The sequence below is a fragment of the Oryzias latipes genome, chromosome 14 (assembly GCF_002234675.1).
Source record: "Oryzias latipes chromosome 14, ASM223467v1".
Lineage (NCBI taxonomy): Eukaryota > Metazoa > Chordata > Actinopteri > Beloniformes > Adrianichthyidae > Oryzias > Oryzias latipes.
The window spans coordinates 18,681,910-18,707,659 of NC_019872.2; the positions used below are offsets into that span (position 1 = coordinate 18,681,910).

General features: G+C 37.3%; 1 protein-coding gene across 3 annotated transcripts in view; it reads left to right on the forward strand.

Annotated features, from left to right (window-relative positions):
• Window positions 1-4,520: 4,520 nt before the first annotated feature.
• The window catches only part of LOC101158298 (Kv channel-interacting protein 1), a 30,473-nt gene continuing 9,243 nt past the window's right edge, over window positions 4,521-25,750 (forward strand). Inside the window, exons 1-2 of one of the 3 annotated variants that reach the window (XM_020709008.2) lie at window positions 4,521-4,681; window positions 5,047-5,290. In XM_020709008.2, coding sequence (XP_020564667.1) covers window positions 5,203-5,290 — 88 coding nt within the window. In that variant the 5' untranslated portion in view covers window positions 4,521-4,681; window positions 5,047-5,202. Of the gene's footprint in view, window positions 4,682-5,046; window positions 5,291-21,198; window positions 21,579-25,750 lie in introns of those variants that run through there. The other 2 variants (XM_011483698.3, XM_004076569.4) reach the window with 2 other exon arrangements.

Here is a 25,750-nt window from a genome sequence, read left to right on the forward strand (position 1 = left end):
TGAACATACCCAGCATTTAGTCCTGAAAGTACCATGTAGTTGAGTGGAAATAGGGCTGACTTTCTTTTACAGTCCAGTTTCATTGTACTTAAGGGGTAGTTTCTGTGGTAAATTCATGGTAAATACCATGAAACATACGAGGGCTGACCTAAAGGTCAAGGTACTTTATTTGTACTTACCTTGTTCTTACATGTGGTAAGTACCACAAAAGACACCTTTTTACAACATCTAAATACCCAGTAAGTATATTAAAGATACCTAGTATGTACCACAAAGGTATGAACCAAATAGTACCACACAAATACCCAGTAAGTACCATGTAAGTACAGAGTAGACACAAAAAAATACCAAACAAATACCCAGTTAGTCCCATAAAAAGTACCATGTAAACACCACTTAAGTACACTGTGAGTACTTTACTGTAAAAGAAAGCTAGTTCTGTAGTTACTGAGGCTTTAACTATGACTGCAGCTCTAGCAAAACAAATCAATGCACACTGGCAGGGCTCTTATGAAGAAGAAAAAATCATTCATGCCACAATTCTGCTTACTGGAAACACACCTGTTCAAAAAAACAACAACATTTAACTTGCTTCTATTCCAGGGTTGTGAACAGTGTGTGTGATTTTACTTTATATGTGCTCTCTCTGCATCTTTTCTTCCTCTAGCAGAGGTTGAGGAGCATAGGGCCCATAGGCCCATGAGCAGCTACAGTCAGCAGTCCTCTTTGCTCTTTATTTTCTCATCTTTTGAGATAGACTGTTTAATATTTTATTCATAAAAATGTACAGCTACTGTAGTTTCAGCGAAATGCACTTGAGCATGTACAGTAGATGCTGTCGATGTTGCAGGTAATGGGAGCCCACCTTAATTTATTCTGACCTGATGCAGCATACCGGATTGTGTGTGGCGCCTCAGATCCAAGACATTGTAGCATAAATGAAACATGAATATAGAACTGATGCGAAAACACGTGCTGCTTGTTGAAAATCAGTATCAATGTTGCTCTGACTGCAAATAAAAGTGTTTGCTATGCTGCCTTACTTAGTGCTTGTAAATTTACTCACATGATCATCTGTGTTTAATCAAGGTTTGCAAAAATAAAGATCACTTCTTTACTTTCCTAGAGGATGAAAATGAGATGATCCAAGGATTTGGCAGAAGGATGGTAAATATGGGTTTTGTTTGAAATGACTGAACTTCTGACATGGCTGCACAGTGGTCCAGTGGTTAGCGCTGACGGCTCACAGCGAGAAGGCCCTAATCCTTGCTGGGACCTTTTTATGTGGAGTTTGCATGTTCTCCTCATGCATGAGTGGGTTTTCTACGGTCACTCCGGATTCCTCCCACAGCCAAAAACATGGTTCACTGGTTGATTGGTTACCCTAAATTGTCCCTAGATATGCATGTGTGAGTGTGTGTGGCAGTGAATGTGTGCCCTGTGACAGACTGGCAACCTGTCAGTACCCCGCCTGAATCTTACAAATGCTTCATATTTTTCAATTTCAAAGAAATACCATGTATTCCATGCAGCTCTTCATTTTAAGATCAGGAAACAGGGCAAGAAAAAATAAGACCACTAGAAAATGTAAAATGATTTAACAAAAACTCAGGTTTATTTCCTCCAAGAGCAGCTGGAAACTGGCTATTTCTACAAACCAACAGTTTTATAGGGTTAAACAGAACTTTAACTTGACTTGAAATGACAAGACATTGAGATTATATGACTTTTAAACCCTTTTAAATTATTTTTGGGTTCATAACGCTTCTGCTGTTGGGCGAAGGCAGTGTATACCATGGATGGGTGTTGCAGGGCCACACAACCACACTCAACAATTTAGGGTTACACATTGACCTGACACACATATTTGGACTCTGCAGTGCCCAAAAAAAAGGCATGTCATCCTCATGCATGTCGGCACAGGACAGCACAGGAGTGTATATTTTACTGACTTTCAATGGATGACTCTGATTGTGCGAAATACATCTTTTACCAGAATAAGACCAGCTGTTCAAAGACTTACAATTCTAAAAGAAACGTGGTCATTTTCAGCGACAAAGGGACTATATATTTGCAGATCGAGTGTAAAATAAAACAAAGTACATTTTCTGGATGGTAATGGAAAAACATATACAACTGTCTGGCTTTTATTTAGCAGAGGTTGTCTTTGCCTCAGTGATTTCAATTTTCTCCTTGAGCTAAGTCACATTTGATTATTATTTTTTAGAGAGCCATGTTTTTGTGTCCTTTAGTAAAAATAAGAGTTCTTGGTTTAACAGCAGTGGGTGGAACTGTAACAGAACATAACGTTTTCAGAAGTTCTCCTGGAGCCAACTTTTTGTGTTAGTGTGGGTGGGTTTGTGCACACTTATGTGAGAAACATTCAAGATTGCAGTTCTCCTGCAGTAAATTAAGATGACATCATTTTTTTAAATGAACCACGAAAATATTCCGTTTGTAAGCTGAATGGTGTTGTTACTTTAATAAATAGCAGCATACCTGGAGATTTGCTCAGCTGTTCTGCAATCTCAAATCACAGAAGCAACTCCAAACAGTTGTTGTTTTTTGACTATGTGACATATCAAGCAGAGCCCTTAACAAACTGAGACCTGATCAAATATAGCTGTAGCTGAGAGGATAAATAGAATTTTTGAACATTAAATATAGACAAGAACGAAGGGAAGAAATGGACAGTGTTAGCACTGAATCATTTTCTCCAAGAGGGTTTCCAGAGTTCACTGAAGTGAGAAGCAAAAAGCTCTTCATCCAAAAGCAAATTTTAAGCTTACATAACCGGTTTCACTGTGCCTTTGACAAAAAGGCAGGAACCGTGTGTGATTCTTTGCTATTGCTGGTGAATGATTGATTTGCGTGACTTTCTATCACTTATCACATAGGGCAAAAACTTTTTGATCTTGTTTTGAAAAAGTTATGACGGCTGCCAAACCATGTGTCGATTTCAGCCATAGTTCGGTTGTTCCAAGGACCAGAAGGATGGGAGGTTAAATGAATGATTGAGAAGCATCAATGCACCAGTCTTCCTTATGACCCCTTTCCTTTGTCAAAAGTGTTAAGCTACAAATACCACTGTGGACATTTGATGCACATTTTTGAATGTGGATTTAGCCCACAGAGTTCATACTGAATGAGCAGTATGATTCTGTTTACTAGTGCATGTCCTCCACCTACAGTTGAAAAAGGCTTGGTGCAAAATGCTGAGGCGGTGCAAATCCCGTGAATCTTACGCTAGGCTTTTTCTTTCACAGCTCTATTCTGATATATGAAAGACTTGAAGTCATAGAATTCTGGCCAGGCACAAACCGCAAATATTCATTTCTCCTCACAGCAAGAAGGCTCTCGTTTAAATCCCAGCTAGGACCTTTTGGTGTAAAGTTTCATTGTTCTCCCAGTCTATGCATGGGTTTTCTCCAGGCACTCTGGCTTCCTCCCAATGTTAAAAAAACATGATGAATAGGTTGATCGATTACTATAAATTAGGTGCGACTGTGTGTGTATGGGTGTGTAATTGTGTGGCCCTGCGACAGATTGGTGACCAGGGTGTACCTCGTCTTCGTCAAACAGTAGCCAGAGTAGGCCCTGGCAGACTCGTGACGCAGAGAGGGATGAAGTGGGTTAAGAAAATGGATGATCAATTTTAGCCGCCAAAATTTGTTGGCACATCCATGAATTAAAAAGGACGCCAATGATACGTTACTACCAAATTCGATTCCCTGATTGGTCAAAGTTTAATCTGTGATTAATGACAGCACATTTTATAAATAGAGCCCAAAAAAGGTTGTAGAAACTTGCGTAGCCACACATGAACGCGAGAGTTTTGAACGCGGAAGTCAGAAACATGAATTTACCTGCGTTTACATAGATTTTTCATTGGAAGAGACCGTTTGCCGAGGATGGTGTGAACGAAGCTTTACTCTTCCCACCACTTTAAAAAAGCTTCTGTTCCCTCCCGATACTGTATCTTCCAAACTTGCTGAAATCTGAGTGAGCATCTCAAAGAAGATAAGAAATTACAGAATCCATGAAGACACAGGAACCAACGTGTACGGTAAATAAAACAGTTTCCTGTTTAAACACATCAGTTAGAACAAATGATTATATCAAAGAACAGGTTTAATCTTGATAAAGAAAGAGAGAGTTGCCCAAACTCCTCCTCCCAGTTTGCTATATTTGTTGCAGCGTTGGCCACAGCAATAAGACAGAGTGAAGCTGTGAAGGAAAACATATTTTAAAAACACCATGATGACTACTAAACCATTTCAGCCACAGTAATGGTTGTTGAAAGGAGCGGATGGATGGGAGGTCAAGCAAATGCTTGAGAAGCATCAAGGCTCCCGTGTTCCCTGTGACCTCCTTCCCATCTCAGAAGTGCTGCTGGATCATGCAGCTGCATTTGGGTATGGTAGGTTGAATAGCATCAGCCAGACTGAAAGTGAGGAAGAAGGCACGTAAAACAAGAGGAGGGAGCTTGGAGGAGGGAGGGCGGGAACAAGGGTGGCTGCGAGTGCTCTATGCAGCACAGATCTGCTGAGAGCACCAGGGCAGAGCTCCGTCACAGTCCACAGCTGCAGGGCTGCCACCGCAGTCCAGAGGAAATCCTTGTATACCCACCAAAGGCACACAATACTGCAAGATTAAAAAAGAACACAAAGAGGCTAAACAGGTGAGGAAAAAATGTTTCTTGCTGTCTTTTAACCAAAGAGAACTTCCCTAGGGAAGTGGCTCGCTACATTCTACTTATGGACTTCAATTAATAATTGATACTGTGCTTATTTTAACTTGTGGTACTTCACTTTTTTACTTTAAAAGTTGAATTGTTAGATTTTTTAAATATAATTTGACATCTAAACTAATTGTTTTGATATATGTATATCTGTTTCCTACTGGTTTAAAATTACACCAGGGTATCAAATATAACTAAATGTAAGATTATTTAGAGAATAAACAAAGCCTGATCATTTCTAACTTTTGTTACTAAATCTGTATTCTGCCATAAATGCATTATTTTTTGTTCTTTTCTCCACAAAGCCCACCCAATACATAATGGACCATTTTAAAAGACATTGAGGAAGATTCTACTTTGCAAGGAGGATTACACCCAACATCTGCCTCTGCTGTACTTTCTTTAACTTTTACGATAATTTGGGAAGAAAGCCGCCCCTTCTTTCCTGCTTCCACACAGACATGGCTGGCTGCACCAGGCGCTGCAGGCAGGGCATGCTTAAATTAATCCAGTCCCTGCAGAGACTGGTTTTTGGAACCCTCACAAAAGGTAAGCCTGCCTCAGTTGTAATCAGTTTCATTTTTTTAGATTTGATACTCTAAGAAGTCAACTCTTAGTCTCTCCTGTGCCAAAGGGAATTTACCCTTGATATTTAAAAAGTATCTAGTGCTGAAAAAAAGAAAGTTTACCTGTCCAAACAGTGTCGATTCCACTTCCCACTTCATTTTGTTAACATGGTTGTAAAATTTCTTTGGGAAGTGTCCCATTTGCCCAGTGTTTCCCAACCTTTTTCAGGCTATGGACCTTACAAATATTTTTTTAAAGGAAAATTTTGATGGACTGCCCTGTATGAGGCTATGGTCCGATTATATATGTATATATATATTTTTTTGTCTCCAATTTCCCTGTACATTTAAAGTTTACCTTCATCCTCTGTAATAATTTTTGCAGTTGGTATATTTTTTTCAGTTCACTAGATTTTGTGTAGGAACAATTAAAAAGTGATAGAATAGATAGATTAATAAATAGATTTTCCCTTAACACATAACTGTCAAAGTGGAAGCTAAAAAATTCAGTTGCCAATTTCCAACTTTTAAGGTGCGACTGGTAAATCCAACAATAAATAAATAAATAAATAAAAATAAAGTCACTGAAATTGTTATTTTCTTAATATGATATAAACATGAATCCACTGTTTGTGCATCTTTATTAGCAGCATCCTCGCAACATTATAACATTATATACATAGTATTCTGAAGGTGTGTGGTAACAACTGTCTCAAAAAATCCATATTTGGCGTAAAAATTCCTACTTTACTTCTGTTAAACTGCTTAACCATCTGTTAAATGCAGCTTTTTTTTCTATGAAGTCAAAGACTCTTTTTTCCCAATTGGCTCTTTCTTGTGAAAAGAGACTTTCTAAATATGTTTGTTGTTGGTCAACTTTGCTAGCTTGACGGTTTCCATTTAGTGATCGGAGCAGCTGCTTTAAGAAAGTAGCGGATGTATTTTCAAGATGTGGCTGAGGCATTTGAAATGCCTCAAGAATGTGGTGGAGAATCCAGTAGTTTTCCAAAATCAAACTTCCTTCAGAATCAGATTATAAATATTACAGAAAAAATGTAGGTTGTGTTTTTTTGCTCTGCGGACTGGTACTAACTGTCCCACGGACCGGACCGGTTTGAGTCCTGAAGGTTGGGATCAACTGCTGTAGCCTACGTATTTTGTGGCTTCAAAACCTTTTCAGCAAAGTGAACAGATATACAGAATTTGTGTAACCACAGTTAGATTTATAGCTTTCAATACTTTTCTCGAATTAAGGTCTTCAGCATTTGTTTAGTTGATTTTCTAGGATTAATGACAAACAGATACAGTTCGAAGATTTGAGGTTTTAAAAAATACGAAAAGTCCATGATTTCTGGAAAGGAAAGGGATCAATAAAGTAGTGAATTTGTGGTTTGCAAAATGATATTTTTCTTTCTAAATAAGATGCAACCTCAAAGAATTGTAAAGTATTGATAGAAACCTTAAAATAACCCTCACAATGAAGCTTTTTTTTCTAGCTTCTGTTTGCTTCTGACCATAAAGACTGGACTGTATAGCAACAGAAGATGATCATTTGATTTGATGACTTTTGATTAACCTGCCTCTACAGTTATTAAGCAACGTAAATTGATTCACTCCTTCCCAGTGGAACAAGGTGATTAACTGGTAATGCCCGCCTCCTGCCTTGCAGCCTGTGAGACGATGGTCTGGAAATAGTGGTGGAGTATCTGAGTCTCTAGTTTCAACTGTATAGCTTTAAGCTTATATAGTTTATATTTATCAAGCATCCCTTATTAAAAAGTAGTATATTTAGGTGTCCTACAAGTAGGCTTTACTTATTTTATACAAAAAGTGAGGTATTATACTTGAAGACTTTAAATTTTTCAATTTAGTCTGATGAAGTATTGAGTGAATATACTTCTTACAATGTACATAGTCTATAGTGTACTTGGTATACTTATCCTCAAGTATACTTGACAAAGTAAACTTCAATTTTACAACTTTTTGCTAAAGTAAGTGATAGTTATAAAAAGAGGAAGTCAAATTAAGTTTAATAGATCTCCACTAACATTTTTACTTTTTGGGATCAATAAAAGAGAGCAACTGGGGGGTTATTTAACAAGAAAACAGGCTATTTCCTAAATGAAAAGCCAAAATAACCTTTATGTACACTTTTTACAGTATATTGAGCAAACAACGGTGTTCTTTTATTTGTAGAGAGATATAAAACATGTATTTTATGCAAACTGCCTTTACCATGACTACACTAATAGAGCAACTCAGTTATGTTATTTTGATATTACCATTTTGATATTACCATTTTGATATTACGCATTTGATGGCTTTATGCATCAAATGCGTAATTTCTTTTGTCTAAGAAAAGCTTCTGAATGTTTAAATGTTCATTCCACCAACAGTAATTGAGAGTTAAAGTTTCAAAAAGATTGTCCATCTTTTGGGAAGTTGAATCAGCCTCTATTTGACTTTTCATACGGTCTGTTTACTCCATTTGAAAGTAAATGGTTAAGCTTGCATAAGCATTAGTCATGCTCTCCCCTCAGGCGACAGTTAGGATCTACTCTTAAAAGATCTGCTTCTTTACATTTTCAGAGCTTCTCCTGTCCCACAGTCGAAAGTTTCTTTTTAGCCCAAACCACACAATGTGTCTTAGAGTCAGCCTATAGCTGTAAATCAAAGCCAATAGAAGCAAATACACCTGCTTTTACTTCCAGAAAAGGAAATCTGCAGTCTAACATGGATATAGACTCACCGGCCACTTTGTTAGGTCCTCTTTGCTACCGGTTTGGACCCCATTTGCCTTCAGAACTGTCTTAATTCAGCAAGATTACATATTCAGAAAGGTACATACCTTAGAGAGTTTAGTCCATATTGACATGACAGCATCACACAGTTGCTGCAGATTTGTCTGTGGCAAATCTACCATGTTTTTTCAATCTCCCATTCCACCAGATCCCAAAGGTGATCTATTGGGTTGAGACCTGGTGACTGTGAAGGCCATTTGAGTCCAGTGAACTCATTGGCATATTCAAGAAACCAGATGATTCCAGCTTTACGACATACACACATCCTGCTTGAAGTAGCCTTAAGAAGGTGGTTATAAAGGAATAAACAGCGACAATATTCAGATAGGCTGTGGCATTGTACCCATGCTCAGTTGGTGCTAAGGACCTACACCACCACCACCAGTCTGCACTGTTGATACAAGGCAGGATGGATCCATGCTTTCATGTTGTTGACACCAAATTCTGACCCTACCATCCAAATGTCGCAGCATCCGAATGTCCAAATGTCTCATCAGACCAGACAATGTTTATCAAATCCACTATTGTCAACTTTTGGCAAGTTTGTGTGAATTGTAGCCTTAGTTTTCGGTCCTTAGCTGATGTGGCACCTGGTGTGGTCGCCTGCTGCTGTAACACATCTGCCTCAAGGTTGGATGTGTTGTACGTTCAGAGATGTTCTTCTGCAGACCTCGGTGGTAACCAGTGATTATTTGAGTTACTGTTGCTTTCCATCAGCTGGAAACAGTCTGTTCATTCTCCTCTGACCTCTGACATCAACAAGGCATTTCCACCCACAGAACTGCTGCTCACTGGATATTTTCTCGTTTTTGGAACATTCTCTGGAAACAACCATGCCACGTTCAAAGTCACTTAAATTTCTCAGAGTATTGCTGAGAGGGAAGCTGATCGAACCTATGGTGTAACCTCAGGGCTGCTCTGGAAATAACAGCTGAATGGGTTAATCATGCAAGTCATGCAATGCTTTTTTATGCTGAAACCATAATGTATTTCCCTAATGTTCATTTAAACAGTGTAATTAATTATTTGTAGGACTTGACTGAGAATTAATAAGATTCCTTTTCTTTTATTATTGTTGGCCTTTACTTACAGATGTGAGCAGTTCTGCTCTCTGTGCCCTCAAAGGATAAGCAGCTGAGGAAATGGAGCGTGAATTTTATCAAACATCTAGTCCCTTGATAATATGCCTCTGCTCCTGTTTGCTGCTTTTTCCCAAATGCTTATTTGTGCTTTACCAATCATGATCTGACCTGTTCTGACAGAAGTCTAAGATGCTTATGTGGTGAGCAACACAGAGGCTTGTTGTCTTCATTTAGTATCATAAGAGAACGCCACAAAGTCAATAAGAGTTATTAGTGAAAATCATAAACACGTATCTTTAAAAGAGATAGCTATAAAATTAACCCACACTGAAGACAACATTTAAAATGAAATGTTCAAGTTAATATAGATTTAGTTTTGACCTAATGGAAATGCAAAATTTAAGACTTAGCTTAGCTCACGTTACAGTTTAGTTAAAGACCCACTGCGATGGAAAAAATAATGTTTTTGGTGACATGTATTAAGTACATTAAATTCAGGACTGCATTTCTGGGTATTGCGATACCGCGGCCATCACGAAGATTCTCCCAGGGCTGCCTACTCAGAGTCAATCGGTGGTTGCCCTAACTTCTCGGCTGCCATGGTCCTATTCGTGCCCTACCATGGCTCTTCCAGGGGCGACGCTTGGGGGCGGGGGCATGGGCTTGCTCCTCGGAGCGGCTCTTTCTTGGCTCCTCTCTCTTTGTGTGGGGTGGGGGGCTGGGGGGTCAGCGATGGGACCCCTGGACTGTGGCTCAATGCTGGGGGACGGTTGTTTCACACTCCAACCAGGGGCCAGTCAAGCAGATCTCCCCGATTTATCCTCTTTCTCATATAATCCCTTATTACGGTGAGAGGGGGGAGGGCTCAGCCAGCGATGCACCTCCATGCAGGGAGAGGGATCCCTGAGTTTTCTGGCAAGACCAAGAGCCGAGGATCACATCACATCTGAGCCTGGGGGTGTCTGTGTCCCTGTGATGCGGGTTCTGATCCTTGCCCTTGAGCGCTGGCCTTCCAACAGTGGGTGAGCCTGGTCGGGACATATTTTCAACATTCCTTGGGAACTCCCACTTCTCTTAGCAACAGTTGTGATTTTTCATGTTTTTTTCATACGGCTGTGGTGCAGCGTTAGGGTGGTTGACCTCAGATCAGAAGATCACAGGTTCAATTCCCATCTTGCCCATCCATGTGCACCGCACATTGCCTCTGATGGTTAGAGTTTGGCCCTAGAGTTCGGCAGCAGAGCATCAGTGAGTAAATAGGATTGTAAAGCACTTTAGGTCTTCAAGGAAGGTGTTTTACCATTTCTTTATGATTTCTTTTAAATCCATTTTATTTTCTTAATTATCTGCAAGCAGTATTTAGTTCTGTGAATGTCTGTATTGTGCAACTTTTTTTTTTTAGAAACAAATTGTTTGATAAGATCTGCTTTGTAAATAAAATAAATTAAATTGGACAGAAAGCTGACCTTGACCCTGACTTTTCTGCTGCAGAATGGGCCAGAATTTTATGAATAGAACAGATTTGAAACATATAAGCTATAATATCATCCATACATAAAATCATATAAGTTTAAATTAAAAAATACAACCTTTCCCTCTACTCAAGGTTCTTCTCAGGATTCTTTTTGCAATGTTACCCATTGCCAGCTCAGACTTATATATTTTCTATTGTACAGTATGAAGGATATATTTTTGCCTATTCACCTTTAGAAAATGCATCGCTGTCAGATTCTGCTGCATGTATATTCATTAAAGACCTTTAAAAGCGGCCAGCTGAGAGTCCCACCGTCAGGAAAGTGAGGGTGGTGATGCGCCTCAGGTCTGCAGTAGACTGGCACACATTCTTAGTCACAGACCCCCATGTGTAGTGCTGTACGTTAAAACCTTGTTTCAGTTTGTTATGCATGCAAGAGGGATTTCGTTATGTGATGCTGTTCTTTTTGGAAGCAAGTTTAAAGCAAATGTTGGTTAAGAAAAGGAATCTATCAAATTGAAGGGCCAGCTAAAAGGCAGCTCTTGAAAGCACTGGATTTTATTTTTCTATTTCAGTGCTCTTTTTCCGTGTACTAAGAATGGCTGAATGGCTCAGTTAGCTGTGTGCAGGACGGGTTTATGGGAAACCAGGGTTTGATTTCCAAGGAGGGGATATGAGCTTCATCCAGTGTGGGCCCTTGGGCAAAACACTGTCTGCTGCTGCATAATTATGCACTTCCCACCCCCAAGTCTGCATCTCCCTGTGCCTGTCCCCAGCCCGGCAAAATACAGGATTGGCATCCTGTCTAAAAATCTCTGCCAAACTAAAAGTGCGTATCAGTGAAAGTTGAATCCCTGTGACAAAATCTGAAAGGATATACCGAAAAGTGAAAAACCTTTTTTTTTGTACTAATGCTTCAGTTTTTATATCTTTATGTGAATTAAAACAAAGTTGACAGTCCGGATTTCCAGTCAAGACTTTTCACTCTGAATAATCGAACCAACAAAAGATGAAATGTAGACAAACAAGTAATAAGTACGGTGGCCATGAAGTGCAAATCATATCTATAAATCAAAAAGATTTTGACGTTTGTCCACCATTTCAGGCAAAGGTTATTTGACATAAAGGGACACCGGACATCATCCAATCAGTGACCTCTCTACCTACCTTTTTCAGTCTGTTTCAGTTTTCTAACATTTCATTTTGTTTTATGGAAGTAACTGTTGTTTTCCAAATACTTTGGGTTTATTTTTAGCGTTTTTGTATCTTGAATTTTTTTTGTTTGTTTTCTAAAATGTAAAGCTGTGTTTGTTTATATTTATTTTGCTTTTTTAATTTTCTTTGTGATGTTTAAATTGTTTTTGCATCGTTTGATGTTTTAAGTGACTTGCACTTCAGGGCCACCTTAATTAAGGCTAATAATGTAATCAGATTTTTTTGTTTTATTATTTTGAACGATATCTTTTCATTTAAATCCAGCAGCGCACCATTTTAGGTTTCTTGAGTTTTAACTTATAGACCTGTAAAGTGTCAAGTAGTAATAGCTGGTGTTCCCGAATGTTAAAAAAATTCAATAAAACTTATGTTTTGAAACAACATTCCTCAAACCGGGAGGGTCACCGATTCATTTTGTGTTCTATGATGTCATCAGCTGTTTTTCGAAACTGTCATGTTTCCAGTTAGACTAATTTATTATCCCTAATCTAATTAGTATAAATTCAGTTAATGGAAACACAGCTTTAGATAAGTGATGGAATTATACAAGTTTATTTCTCAAAGACCACTGAAATTTTTAAATTAAATTATGAAATTCTTTGAGGACCTTAACGTTTTTGTAGAGCAGCATTTAAAACTTAGCTAAAATGAGTTATATGGCATGAGCTACAAATAAAGAAAGGAAATGTTTAAAAAAAAAAAGTACAATGTACAATATGGGAAAATTATAGAAGAAAAAAATATTTAAAACAACCTTGAAAAGTGCAAATCCTAATACTGGCATCTTTAGAGATAAGTATAAATAAACTTCTGAAGATAGTTCAGTTACGGGATAAACTATGCTGAAAAAGGGATCTTAGATCTTAAAGGTAAAATCCTTACTTAAAAAACGTAAATATATGGAAAGCTAGTTATCCCTTTCAGCAGTTTTAGAATAACGTTAGGTTTTACCCAATTTATTGTGATTAAAATGCAGATGATTTCAAAAATGTATTATATCCACACAATCAACATTCAGAATGTTTTGATACCAAAATATAGGCTATTTTGATTTTAAGCTGAAGGTTTGCCATGAAGAAGAATACAAAATCTCAAGTGTGAAGGCTGACTCAGTAATTACACAACCGTTTTTTTGGTAGTAAAAATATCAAACTGTTTCTGTCTGGAACGGTACTGACTAATTGCGCAGAATCAGGCACATTTATAAAGCAGTTTGAGTCCAGGTGAAGAAAGTCCTCTTCATTTTTTCTCTTATGCTGCAGCCATCCTTTGCTATTTCAAGTCACATGTGTCCTCTAAGTGCATAACCTTGCAGCACGACTCGCATCACTCAAGACTGCAGAGACAGATTTAGATCCATGATGCAACACTTCATATCTTAGCATGTGTTGACCAAAACGACAGAAGTATTAGCAGACATTACTCTGCATTTGTCAGCTGTGTCATCTAAAAACTTCTCCTTTTAGTTTCTCTCAGTCTAACCCTCTCTTCTCCTGTTGGCTAGATTAGAGCTGACAGTGTGTCTCTGCTTTTAATTTTTTACATCACCTCACTACATGCTTTTACGTAACTACCCCTCCGACATTTATTTTTATCTCTTGCTTTTGCAGCTTCTCTTTCTTATGTTAAAGGCATAATTCTGTCCAGTTACTTTTATTTTTAGGATATTTTTTATTCAAATCCCCAACAGACTGACAAGGGAGATTTATCTACATTGGATGGTGTTTGTGTTTATAGTTCTCACAATTAGCTCCTAATTTTTTTAGTAATGAATGATTCATAAGCAGGTTATCATTTGTTGTGAATTCAATAATAGAGAATGTGGCGGCCTTAACTCAGTCACTGGTCAGCATCAAAAACTCTTGCACTCTGCTGCCACCTGTTGTTCCATGATTGACACCACAGTACTATAGAAATAAAGCTCTTTTTTTTTTACAGGGGAATTAAATATACAGAATTAAAGGACATTTAAAGGGAACAAAATAGCTTTTTTATTAGTCTTTGTGTTGACTCACAATTACCAACACTTTTTGTTAAAAACATGTAAAAATACATAAAAGCAAAACAGTTTGGTTTATTAGTGCATGTTGTGTTTTTTTTAGTTGTTTAGATGCTATCCATGGTTTTATTACTTGTTCATGGTTTTATTTAATATCTTAATGATTTAGAGGATTCAATTATTCTAACACTCACTAACATCAGGCAAGGCACACTTCAGTACCAGACCCCAATATAGTTTATGTCTTACTTGTTGTAAGCACCATTTTATAATAATAATAATAATAATAATAATAATAATAATAGTAATAATAATAATAATAATAATGGATTGGATTTAACTGGGCTTTTCCAGATGCTCAAAGTGCTGCCATTGTGTCCATTATCCATTCACTCTTCATTCATACTTGGTGATGGCAGGGGCGTGGCTGCCAGTCCGCGCCTACGGTCCCTCTGACCATCATATATATATGAGTTACTGATTGTCTTGGACAACATGGAGGGTAGAAATCAAAGACTGTTGTTCCACGGCCCAATTTACACTGATGAGTACAACTTCTGACAGGTGTCAATCAGATCATCATCAAAGCTGCATCTCTTTGGAGGTGTTCTTGGTCTGCAATGGTGAACCAGCAACAAGGTCAGAAAACAAACTGGGTTCCATTTTAAACAGTTTTTGTGTTTGATTATAAAAGAGTATTCACTCGAGTTCAAAAATGGGTAAAATGACATAGATATACAAAAAAGCAAAACGTAAAGGCTAACAAACTGTCTTACTCTCTTTTTCATTTCATTATTAGAAGTGCTTACCTTAACATTCATTCCATAATGGTTAAAAAAATTACAAATGGACCGAGCAGTTTTCTTCTGGAAAAAATAGTTTCTGGTGCCCGTGGTGTGCGCACCAGAAACATATTTTTTCTTTTACTGTGATGTCTCTTTAGGGGCTCCGTATGGTTCAGACTCAGACTTTGAATTCAAAAGTCAGCATGTTTGCTTTCAAGAGATACAATCTTCATTCATTTTACTGGGCAATTTTTGCACTAAAGCCCAAGAAAAACCCTACCCCTCCAAATGCCCCTAGGGAGGGAAGAATTCGGATTCAGTCTAACTCTATCTGTTTTTTATTAGAAAGCTCAAGTCACCATTCATCCTTTCCTAAAAACAGATCCATCCTGTTCTCTTTGTAGAAAAGCATCACCAAACCATGATGTTTCCACCACCTTGCCTCACAGTTGGGTTGGTGTTCTTGGGACTTATCTTCCCCTCCAATCATGGCAAGTGGCGTTTATACCAAAGACTTTTGGACTATTTTGGTTTCATCAGACCACATGACACTCTGGATGAGATACTATCGTGGATGGCGCAAGATTTCTTTACATCTTGACCAAGCCTCTGTTTTTTGAAAAAGTACTAACACAGGTGAAACCAGCTCGATTGATTGTCTGATTTCCTTTTATTTTCAAACACAAAATAAAATTGTTACATAATGATAAATACTAAATAATAAAGGGCTTGAAAAAGGAGTGCGTAAAAGAAATATTTTGTAATTCTCAACCCATCATACAATATTTGAGACATTCATTTTTACATTGTAAACATATAATAATTATTCATATAAACACAAAAGAATTAAATAAATAAGAAAAACAAAGCAGTTAGGTACCAGAACAGCGTCCCGCACCAGCCAGAGTAAATGAGAACAACAGATTCATCATCACAGAGATGCAGCTGGCAGTCAAAATATGTCAGTGGAAATACACTGACATGCTGTGCAGAACCTTTTTCATTAGATCTGTGAGAACAGCTTATAAGGTACAGTAGTTTTGCGAGAACGTCCTGTTTTCACTCAGATACCACACTGCAAAAACAGGCTTCTTTGAAATAAGTCAAAAATTCTTACCCTGTTGGCAGATTTTCTTTAGCCCTTGTGCTATCCTAGGCACTTTAACATTGGGAGTTGGGTCATGTAGACCCACTAGACAGTGCGCTGAACCTTTTTTCGTCAATGATTTGTGATCTTCACTGGTGTCCATGACATGAAATCTTTCCACCTTTATCCACCCTTGTCATGGTAGGGAGAACACGTCAAAGTAAGGGTGGGCTCATCTAAGATAGCACAAGGGTTTTAAATAAGCAAAACAATCTGGCCATAGGATAAGAAAAATGGTCTTACCAGAAACTCTAAAAAGAATTCCAGTCATTAAAACATGTGTTCTCAAACCAAGATGATTTTGCTTTTGAACAACTTTTTTCATAAAATTATTTTTCTTACAACAGGGGGAAAAAAAGACAATTTTTAAAACAAGGGGGGCTTTTTCATATTTTACGATTCAATTTATGCAGCAGACAATTATGTAGAATAAATACAAAGCAAAAGAAAAGAACATTTAACCTGTAGTAACTAAAAATTAGAAATTGTACTTTATTCTATTTTGTTATATAGTGTCCACATGTATGAATGTGAATGGGGGTCATTATTGTGGGTTTTATCAGAGTGTTACTGATGGGATTGCACATCCAGAGGACCCCACTGAAAATTAAAAAGAAATCCTCCTACTAAGTAACAGTTCTGTTAATAATTCTCAGGTGGATTTTTTTATTTTTGATATGTTATCATAGTTTTGGAAACCATCCTGCGATTGCAGTGATCTTTTGGCTGCTTCCCCTTTTTTCCATGAAATCATCTTTCATGCTGATTTGTATGGAAGTGATTGTGTAGCATAAATAAAAAGAAAAGTCAAAACCAGAAATGCTTTTACATTTTCAAAATGAAGCTGCATTTTTTGACTCAAAATTGAGAAAAAATTGAGAAATGAAAAGGCAATCCACCAAAATGCTTTTTCATTTCCTTCCTCAACACAGCTTTTTCTGTCACTTAATTAAAATAATAATGAAAATGGTATTTGACATTTCATTTTTTTTAAGTTCTCTGGTAAATGTGTAGCATAATTCATTAGAAATGCCTAATTTGACAATTAAAATGGATTAATAGAAATGCTTTTTAATTTTCAAATTGAAGCTGCATCAAATGACTCAAAATTAAAATGAAAAAACAATACTTCAAAATGCTTTTTCCTTTTCTACTTCAACACAGCTTTTCTGTCACTTAATTAAAATGATAATGAAAATGGTATTTAATATTTCATTTTCAAAAAGTTATCAGGTAAATGTGTAGCAAAATTTAGAAATCAATTTAGAAATGTCTAATTTGACAATTAAAATGGATTAACAGAATTGCTTTTAAATTGTCAAAATGTAACTGCATCAAATGACTCAAAATTAAAATGAAAAAGCAATATTTAAAAATGCTTTTTCATTTTATACTTAAAACCGCTCAATGTGTGTCATACTTAAAACGAAAATGCAAAGTGAGGATTGCATTTGCATTTTAACATCCACCCTGCAAAATCTGTAGCAAAATTCATTAACAGTGAGCATTTCCAGAGGGCAGGCGGAGCGATGACGTCACTGCTTTCTCTGTGTGTCCGGCTGCTAAGAGACACAGACAGACTAGGAGCAGTGGAGCTTTCTGTTAGCGGCAGAGAAGACGGCTTTGTGTTGGTTGTGAACTTCTGATGAGTTTACACGGCTTCTAAGGACTACATAGCAGCATGTCCGCCTTTTGCGGTGCTCATTCGGACTCACCACGGACAAGCTTTTGTTCTTCGGACCGGCAGCTGCCTTCGCACAGCGGAGCGCGAAGCTCCCGATCATGATCGCCGAAGGTGGAAATGCTGTTATGATCTGAGAAACCATCATATGAATTTGTGTTTCCAGGGGTGTCCAGAACAAAAATAAAGACTGATGTAATTCCCACATATTTACAAATTTATTTGCAGCTTCGCGCTAAATTTGCTGTTTGATGACAGCTGGAGCCCCATCAACAGATAGCAGATTTCACCATGCTAAACGTTAGCTGGTTGGACCAAAAACACACACTCAGCGTGAAGCTGCAGGAGACTATCTTCATAATGTGCTTTTATCACACAGTTAAGATTATATTTAAGGGCCTGCTCGATCATATGTTTTTAAATCTGAGCAGTCAGACGACGCTGAAGTTGGCTTGCAATTCACAGCTTCTGATTCCCTAGGGCACTAAAGGAACATTCTGCTGCATTTTTTGCATTAAGATCACCTAAAACTTGGTCCTGTTCACAAACCGCTGGACATGGACTGCTCAAACCTGGATTCATGGATCTTAATGCGAAAAATGCAGTGGAATGTTCCTTTAGTGCCCTCGCGAATCAGAAGCTGTGAATCGCAAGCCAACTTCAGCGGCCGAACACATGGAGAAAGCAGTGACGTCATCGCCCCGCCTCCTCGCTGGAAATGCTTTTTCTAAATGAATATTGATTATCAAAAAAAAATGTCAAATACCATTTTCATTATCATTTTAATTAAGTGACAGAATAAGCAGTGTTGAGAAGGAAATGAAAAAGCATTTTGGTGGATTACTTTTTCATTTTAATTTTGAGTCAAAAAATGCAGCTTCATTTTGAAAATGAAAAAGTATTTCTGGTTTTGACTTTTCTTTTTATTTATGCAACACAATCGCTTCCATAGGTTTGGGAATAGACTTTGTACTGAACATTGTTCATAAGGCAACTGGAGTTTAGGTTCAAATGTGCTACTTGCTGTTTTATATTTAGTGCTGTACAGACCACTTAAAACGGTCCTACATCACCTGTGCTAAGGCATTTGACACTGCTGATACAACTGGCACTTTACTGTGCTGTTTATATGACGGAATTTGCAAAGTGGCTGTGGTGCAGAGGTAGAGGGATTGACCTCTGATCAGAAGATCGCAGAGGTCATCCCCTTCATTTTTTGAGGATGTAACTACTATTATTTTATATTTTTCTTGTTGTGGGTTTCTCTTATCTGAATCAATTCACCAAAATGTTGTCTGGCAGGTTATTAAAGAGGCATTGAGTTTTGTTTTTTGGTCACAATCTCTAAGGTGACTTTGTCTACATGTAATAAATGCTGAACTCAAATTTTAAAAGAGCAGGACAACCCATTTTTTTAAAAAAATATTTAAGAAATTTTATCAAGACAAATTCTACTAGTCCCATTGGCAGATTTTTTTCACTCCATACAAGGTAAAAAAAAATAACGTGTTCTATACTATTTCACTTGTTTTAAGAAGGACATGTTTTCCAGTGACCACAACTGGTCTTTTTACAGATGGTCTCCAGCTTCCCCCATGGTCTTAAATCTGCTGGAAGTTTACATGATTAAAGGAACAAGACCCTCTATTTTTTTCTGCTGCATGCTCCTGATCGCAAAATAGCTGAAAAGTCTATGCAGTCCGGTTGTTCCCTCTTTCTAAGATTGGCATTTGGTAGATATTATTGAATCCACCAATCCTCTAAAGAAATATCCCCAATCCCACTCAACACTGAAGTGAAGGAGCAGCAAAAAAAAAACAGCCGCCACAGTGATGGCGTGTAAGGGAAACAGATGTGACGACAGACTGGATCTGTGAGCACAGACGGCGGAGCTGTGTTAGCTACAGAGCAGAGAAGAGCTCTGAGAGACTAGCGTGAGGATTTTCGGATAAAACCCGTGCATTTTGACTACAGTCACCTTATTTTTTCTCATTTTTACAGTCACTTTATTTTCAGTGACTTTATAGTCATGTGAAAACATTGTAGAGATTGACAATAAAGTTTACTTTGACTCTGACTTTGATTTTCCAATGCAAAAAACCATTTTGCATTTTCATTTATGACCCCCCATGGTCCGCCATCATAGAAGGATCGGGCGGTTTTTGGTTGGGTCTGACAGTTTTCCGATGACTTTCAGGCTGGAAAACTGTGTCACTATCTAGCAATCCTGCACAGAGAACGAGAGTCTGGAGTATTTCAACAGGAACTTCAAGACGTGGACGACCTTAAAGAAAGCTCCTCTGTGATCCACATGAACCCTCTAGGGATCAGCCAATGTGCGTTTAGATCCCTCCCACTTTCACTGATTGACAGACAAACTCAATCTGCTGAAAAAGCTCTTCATGAAAGTCATTCTAAAAAACAGCAACATGAAATGAAAAGCTACTTTGGAAAATGTTGATTTTGAAATCCAAGGTTCTGAAAAAAGCCATAGAATTATAATAATATTCAACACAATTAAAATTAATATTTTAAAATGCTGTTGTTTTTTCTTTAAATTGACAGGTTTTTAAAGCCAAATGAAATATATTTAATAATATAATGGCTAATTTAAAATCTGTGTGCAGGTTTTCACAACTTCATGGTCTTTTTACATATTTATGAGAGATTGATTGGTTGATTGTGTATTTACACAAGGTCATATTTATTTATTTAATTATGAACAGTTTGGGACTCCATACTGAAAGGTACTCTACTTTCATTTAAGTAAACTTTAATGAATAGATTTTTTTTCTTTGTTAAAGCACATAAAACCATGAACCATGAATGAATCAGATCTCCTTTTTGGGAAACTGATGCCATATGAAAAACAGCTATTTCAAAAACATCGGTCTGCCAATTGATATTGACATACAAAATGCACGGCCACTGAACATGTCTTGAAAGTTGAACCAGTTGAAATCTAACCAATCAGGGGCTCAGATTTGGTAGGGACAAATGGATGACGTCTCTTTTAATTCACGGTAGTGCCAACTGTTTGAAAATTGATCATGGAAGAGAAAATTAATATTTCCAGTCTTTTTTACATTGGAATAGATCTGTAAAAGAAAAAGCCTGGAGCAAGACTCAAAAGATTTACATCGCATTGACATTTTTTTCCAAGTCTCTTCCAACTGTAGGTGGTGAACATGTGCAGGTAAACAGAAGAAAAGGAAACAAAAAAGAAGGCTCTCCCTGCTTGTCCAGTATAAAAACAGCATGGGTTAAATGCACATTGAGCGCGTTCTTCCACACATATCAAATGTCTTCATAGATATAATAATTTTGTTTAGAAGCATCTGCTAAATTTGAAACAATTTAAATCAACAGATTTATCTACAGTGTGAGGGTAATGCACTGATTCAAACTCACACAAGTAAAGCAGCAGCCTTCAGAGCTACAAATATCTACATGCTCATTAGGCTAAACACTGTGATCCAAGGGAGCAAAGTATCAATTTGAAGTGCTATTGAACAGAGGTCCTCATTAACCTCTGGGCTGAGATTCATGGCGTTCAAGATAGGAAGGCAGGATTAGATGGATCCAATGTGAGAAAAGCGATATGTGTCAATCCTAAGTGAATGATGTTCACCTGCCCCCATCTCCCATGTCAGGTAATGGCATCGCTAAATGCATCCATTTACAATCACACCAAGGGCAACGAGGAGGCAGAGAGCTGGAGAGACTGGAGGGGAGGCTGATGGATGAGTATAGAGTGAAGCACAGAAAAGAGGGAGTGGTGCAGAAAGGCGGGAGCTGCCGGTGTCTGTGTTTTGTGATGGGGAGGGGATAGTCAGAAATTCAAGAGTCTGCTTAAGGAAGATAGCTGTGCCCTGGTGAGACATCCAAAGATCCAGTGGAAAGACAGAAGAAACCCGTGAGGAAAAGGGCAGCGAAGGAAGCAAGAGATTGAACAACAGGCTGACGGGGAATAAAACGGAAGACCATTACTCTGCATTGTTTGAACGGGCTGGTTTCCACAGTGACAACATGGGTGCAGTGGTGGGCACTTTGACCATGCAAACCAAACAGCGAAGACCATCAAGAGGTATGTCAACACTAGAAGGAAAGGAAAGATATGTTATACTCAATGCATTTCAGTTTTTGCTTTGTTCAGAAGCAATTAGTAAGTAATTAGGCAAGGAAGTTAGTCTGCCAACTGTTAGAGTTTATTTTTGTAAACATTGTATACATCTGATCAAATTGAAAAGTTCAATAACCTGCTTAGACTAATCAATTTTTCTAAAAAGATAAAATATTGACTATTAAAATTTTTTAATGAAAATTGCAGATGTATTTGTTTTACAGAAACAAGGGTTATGGAGAAATTAACATACAGTTGTATTGAATTGGACTGACAGGACGTGCAATGAAAATAGAACCCTGAATTTAAACATTTGTTTTCTCTGCGGTTTGGACGTGTGACTGAGCGCGTGATGGGTGAAAGGGAAAAGCACCGCAAACGAGGGTTTTGGAGCGAGAGCATGTGAATTAACACGCAGCTCACATATCATACCGTTCCCTGGCCTTACGCTTGAGAAGCCAGTTGTCATGGAGACTGGGTTGTAGGGGCATAAAATGCAAACACATATTCCATGAGGGTGAGCGCGGGGCTTTATGAAAATAAAGGGAGAGATTAGAGGAAAAAGTAGAGAAAAGCAGCACATACATAACGATCAGATAAGAAAAAAATATATTTTCCCATCTCCTTTTACATAAAATCTTTGCGTCAAAATAGAACTTCAGTAGCCTGTAAAGATCCAGGTTGGCTTGTTTAGGTTGGATGTGGAAAAAGCACCCTATAGGACCAGCTGTGCACCATTTACAAAAGATAAAATGCAAGAGATCAAGCTTTCCCCTTGGGGAGAAATTAATATTGGAGCAGCATTAGAAGATAACTGTTTGCCTAAATGTCCATCCAGAAAGCCATCAAACATTTTAACTGCAAAGAGACCTCATCCGTGGGATCTAATTTGCCAGAAATTGCACATAATTAAAAAAAAAAAAGTCAAATCCCTGATTACATTAGAAGGCTAAATGAATTCTAAGAATAAGCAAACAGTTGCATAACAATAAACCTAAATGATATTACAATTTTTTTACCATATTACAGACAGAAAATCCGGTAATTTGCAAGAAGGCAAAATTGCTTTGAATCTTCAAAAAAGTACATCATAAAACTACATTTAAAGTAGTCCAAGTTCAATGACTTTAATAAGTGAAAAGAAATTTGACAGGTACAGTAAGAATTTTAGTTATTCAAGCATAGGAGAATGACTTTCAAGTACCATATGTTTGCGGTATATGCTGTGTTTTTTTGCACAATTTTGCCAGGGGAGCAGCTTATACTCAAGAGTGACTTGTAAATTATAAAAAAAATATATATATATATATATATATATATATATATATATATATATATATATATATATATATATATATATATATATATATATATATATATATATATATACACATACATATACATTTGTACATGCTCATCTACTAAGGGTGCAAATTTGACGCCTGAATGGCGTTTAGTGTGAACGCAGCATTATACCTGGCACTTCTCAATCAAAAAATGTGACTAATACTCCATAGCAACTCAAATAGGTTTTTTATTTATTGTTATTATGCATTTATTGGCTCCTGCAACGCAGGTGGAACTTTTTCTCTGGTACATTAAACATCGACCCTATTGCCAAATTAAAACCCCAGAAAGCTGGCAGCTTTTTTAATTTTGGTCTGCAGGAGTTCTCAGAATTCAGATCTGCCATATTAAACTGTGAAAGTCTATTATTTGAGGGAAAGACGGCAGAGATTTCTAAAGCTTTGAAGTCCTGCTTTTGTAATCTGTCCTTTTAAATACAGATTTTGAGTGAAAGTGTCACACAATGTATCCATTCGCCTCATATCCTGAGCGCTTATGCTGCGACTAACCAAGTGCTTTGATCCTAAAGACACATGTGATGAGTAAAATGTCGTATTTGTATTAAAATAGACCCCTCGTTGTTCATCTCCAGAAAATCCCAGACATGGACAAAATTTGCTTGGCCTTAAAGTAAAGTGTTAACATTTTTTTTTTCTTTAATATTTTTAAATATCAAAGAGATCCTGATGTGATTCAACATGAGGTTACCATTTTCTTGCTCTGCACTTTAGCATTTACAGAAAGGCCAGAAGGTTTCTGGGTTAAAAAGCCACAATTTGTTAAGAAGTAGATCTTAAAGTAGCTTAATGAACATTTAAGCTTGTGAAAGAGAAAAGCAGTCAAACTAATCTCACTTCTGCTCCTAATGTTAAATAAAAGCAGACTCTAAAATGAAATGAACATAAACTTGAACTATTAAAGTATTATTTCTTGGCAAAAGATAAAAGTGTATGCAAATAACATTTGGGGGGAATTCATTAACATAAAAGGATTACTTTTAGCTGATTACTTTTATAAGATTTAACAGGAAGTTGAAGGGTGAAGGGATTTAATGTTAAAGCTACAACATTAATTGCAAACCATGTATTTTTTACACTGCAGTTTAATATTTATAGTTTTCTATTTGGCTTTTTACAAAATGTTGCATTAATTACCATGTGCTTGGGTTTGGAAATGTTTTTAACAATAAAATGTTTCATATATCCTGTGTGTGTATTTTTAAGATAATGGTTTTGTGAACCAGAAAAAGATTATTTTTCTTCATGTTTGTCTAATTTCTAATAGAACAATTATAAAATCCAAATTTGCACCAATAACTATAAGGAAAATTGTAGCAACTGTCAGCAACAATGCAGAAACAGGTTTTCATGGGGGTGTAGCTGTGAGAATTCAACCTGCAGCATCTTTTTAACATTCGGTTTGAACCTGTTGTGAAAGCAGAGTTGAATAAATCATTTATTATGGAATCACAGAACTTGTTGTTGGGTTCCTGCTGGCTCCAAGAAGCCAAAATCCCACAGACATCTTTTAAGAAATAAACAGCTATCACTCAGTTATCCTATAAATCACAATAATCATTCTTACTCTGATATTTGATTTTTTACTTTTTTTCCTAATCATAATTTTTTTAAGATATTTTTTTCTTTATTGCAAGTTTTTCAAGATATAAACTGACCAACCAGATGCCTCAATAAAGGTATGTGGTCTCATGTTGAACGTCCAAAATGTTTGATTGACAGATTCTCCTGAAGACACTTTCAAGTGGTAGGGGTGTGGACTTCCATCAAGCTCCATCCTGATTGAAGAGAGTGGTTGCCATAGAAATGATGACTCAGACCGACTTGGACCAATCACTGTTTACTGACATTATCTGGCCACAACAATATCATGAAAAAAATGGTGACTGGATTGGCTTCATTTGGCTGGATGTTAGCCATTTTCAATGAATGACATCAGACTCACTCAGTCCAGTTCTCGTACACAGTCAATGGTTCAGACAGGCTTTGAATTTGTAACAGTTTTAAATGTCCTCTATACTCAGTCGGGCTCCATTTATTTTTCAAACTAAGTTCCGTAATCTGAATCCAAGTTGTAGAGATTTTTCCTGTATAGATGGTCATTGCATGGTCATTTACCAGCATTTCTTGCATAATTTATTGGAGTGATCACTACTGATGGTGAAACTGGTATTGCAGTAGAAAATGTCGTTTTGGCTTACAGCCCACACTGGAAATATGTGAAGAAATGAGAAAAATCCTTGCTTTGCTGGTGGGTAGTACATCCCAGGATGGCAGTCTTTTGTCTCTAAAGATTCACCTCACATTGATTTCAAGGTGAATGCACCACATGGGACTTGCAGGCACTTCTTTTCAAGGGAAACATGTGATGCCATCCAGAAAGCGCTGCAGGAGCTGAGATGCATGACAGAGCAGTTAACCACCACTAATTATCTCCATCGTGTCATCATGTTACACATCCTCATACTAGGTGCTGGTAAAGTGTAGGGCAGCTGTCACACTATTTATAACAGAAATTTTCTGACACCTCTCTGTGTGTAAGAATGAATTGTCTTGTTTTCATGCTGAGATTTTGCCATCTGGTCAGATTTTTGTATCACTGAATAGTCCCTCTTCTTCATCAGCCTTTGAGAATCAGCACTGCATGTTTGTCATTCATCAAATCTCAGTGTAACAGGTGTTGTTCTTCCTCTCATCACAGCTTTTTTTTCCATCTTGCAGTCTCCCTTCTTCCTTTTTTTTTCCAAAGTCTGAATCTAATCAATCCCTCTG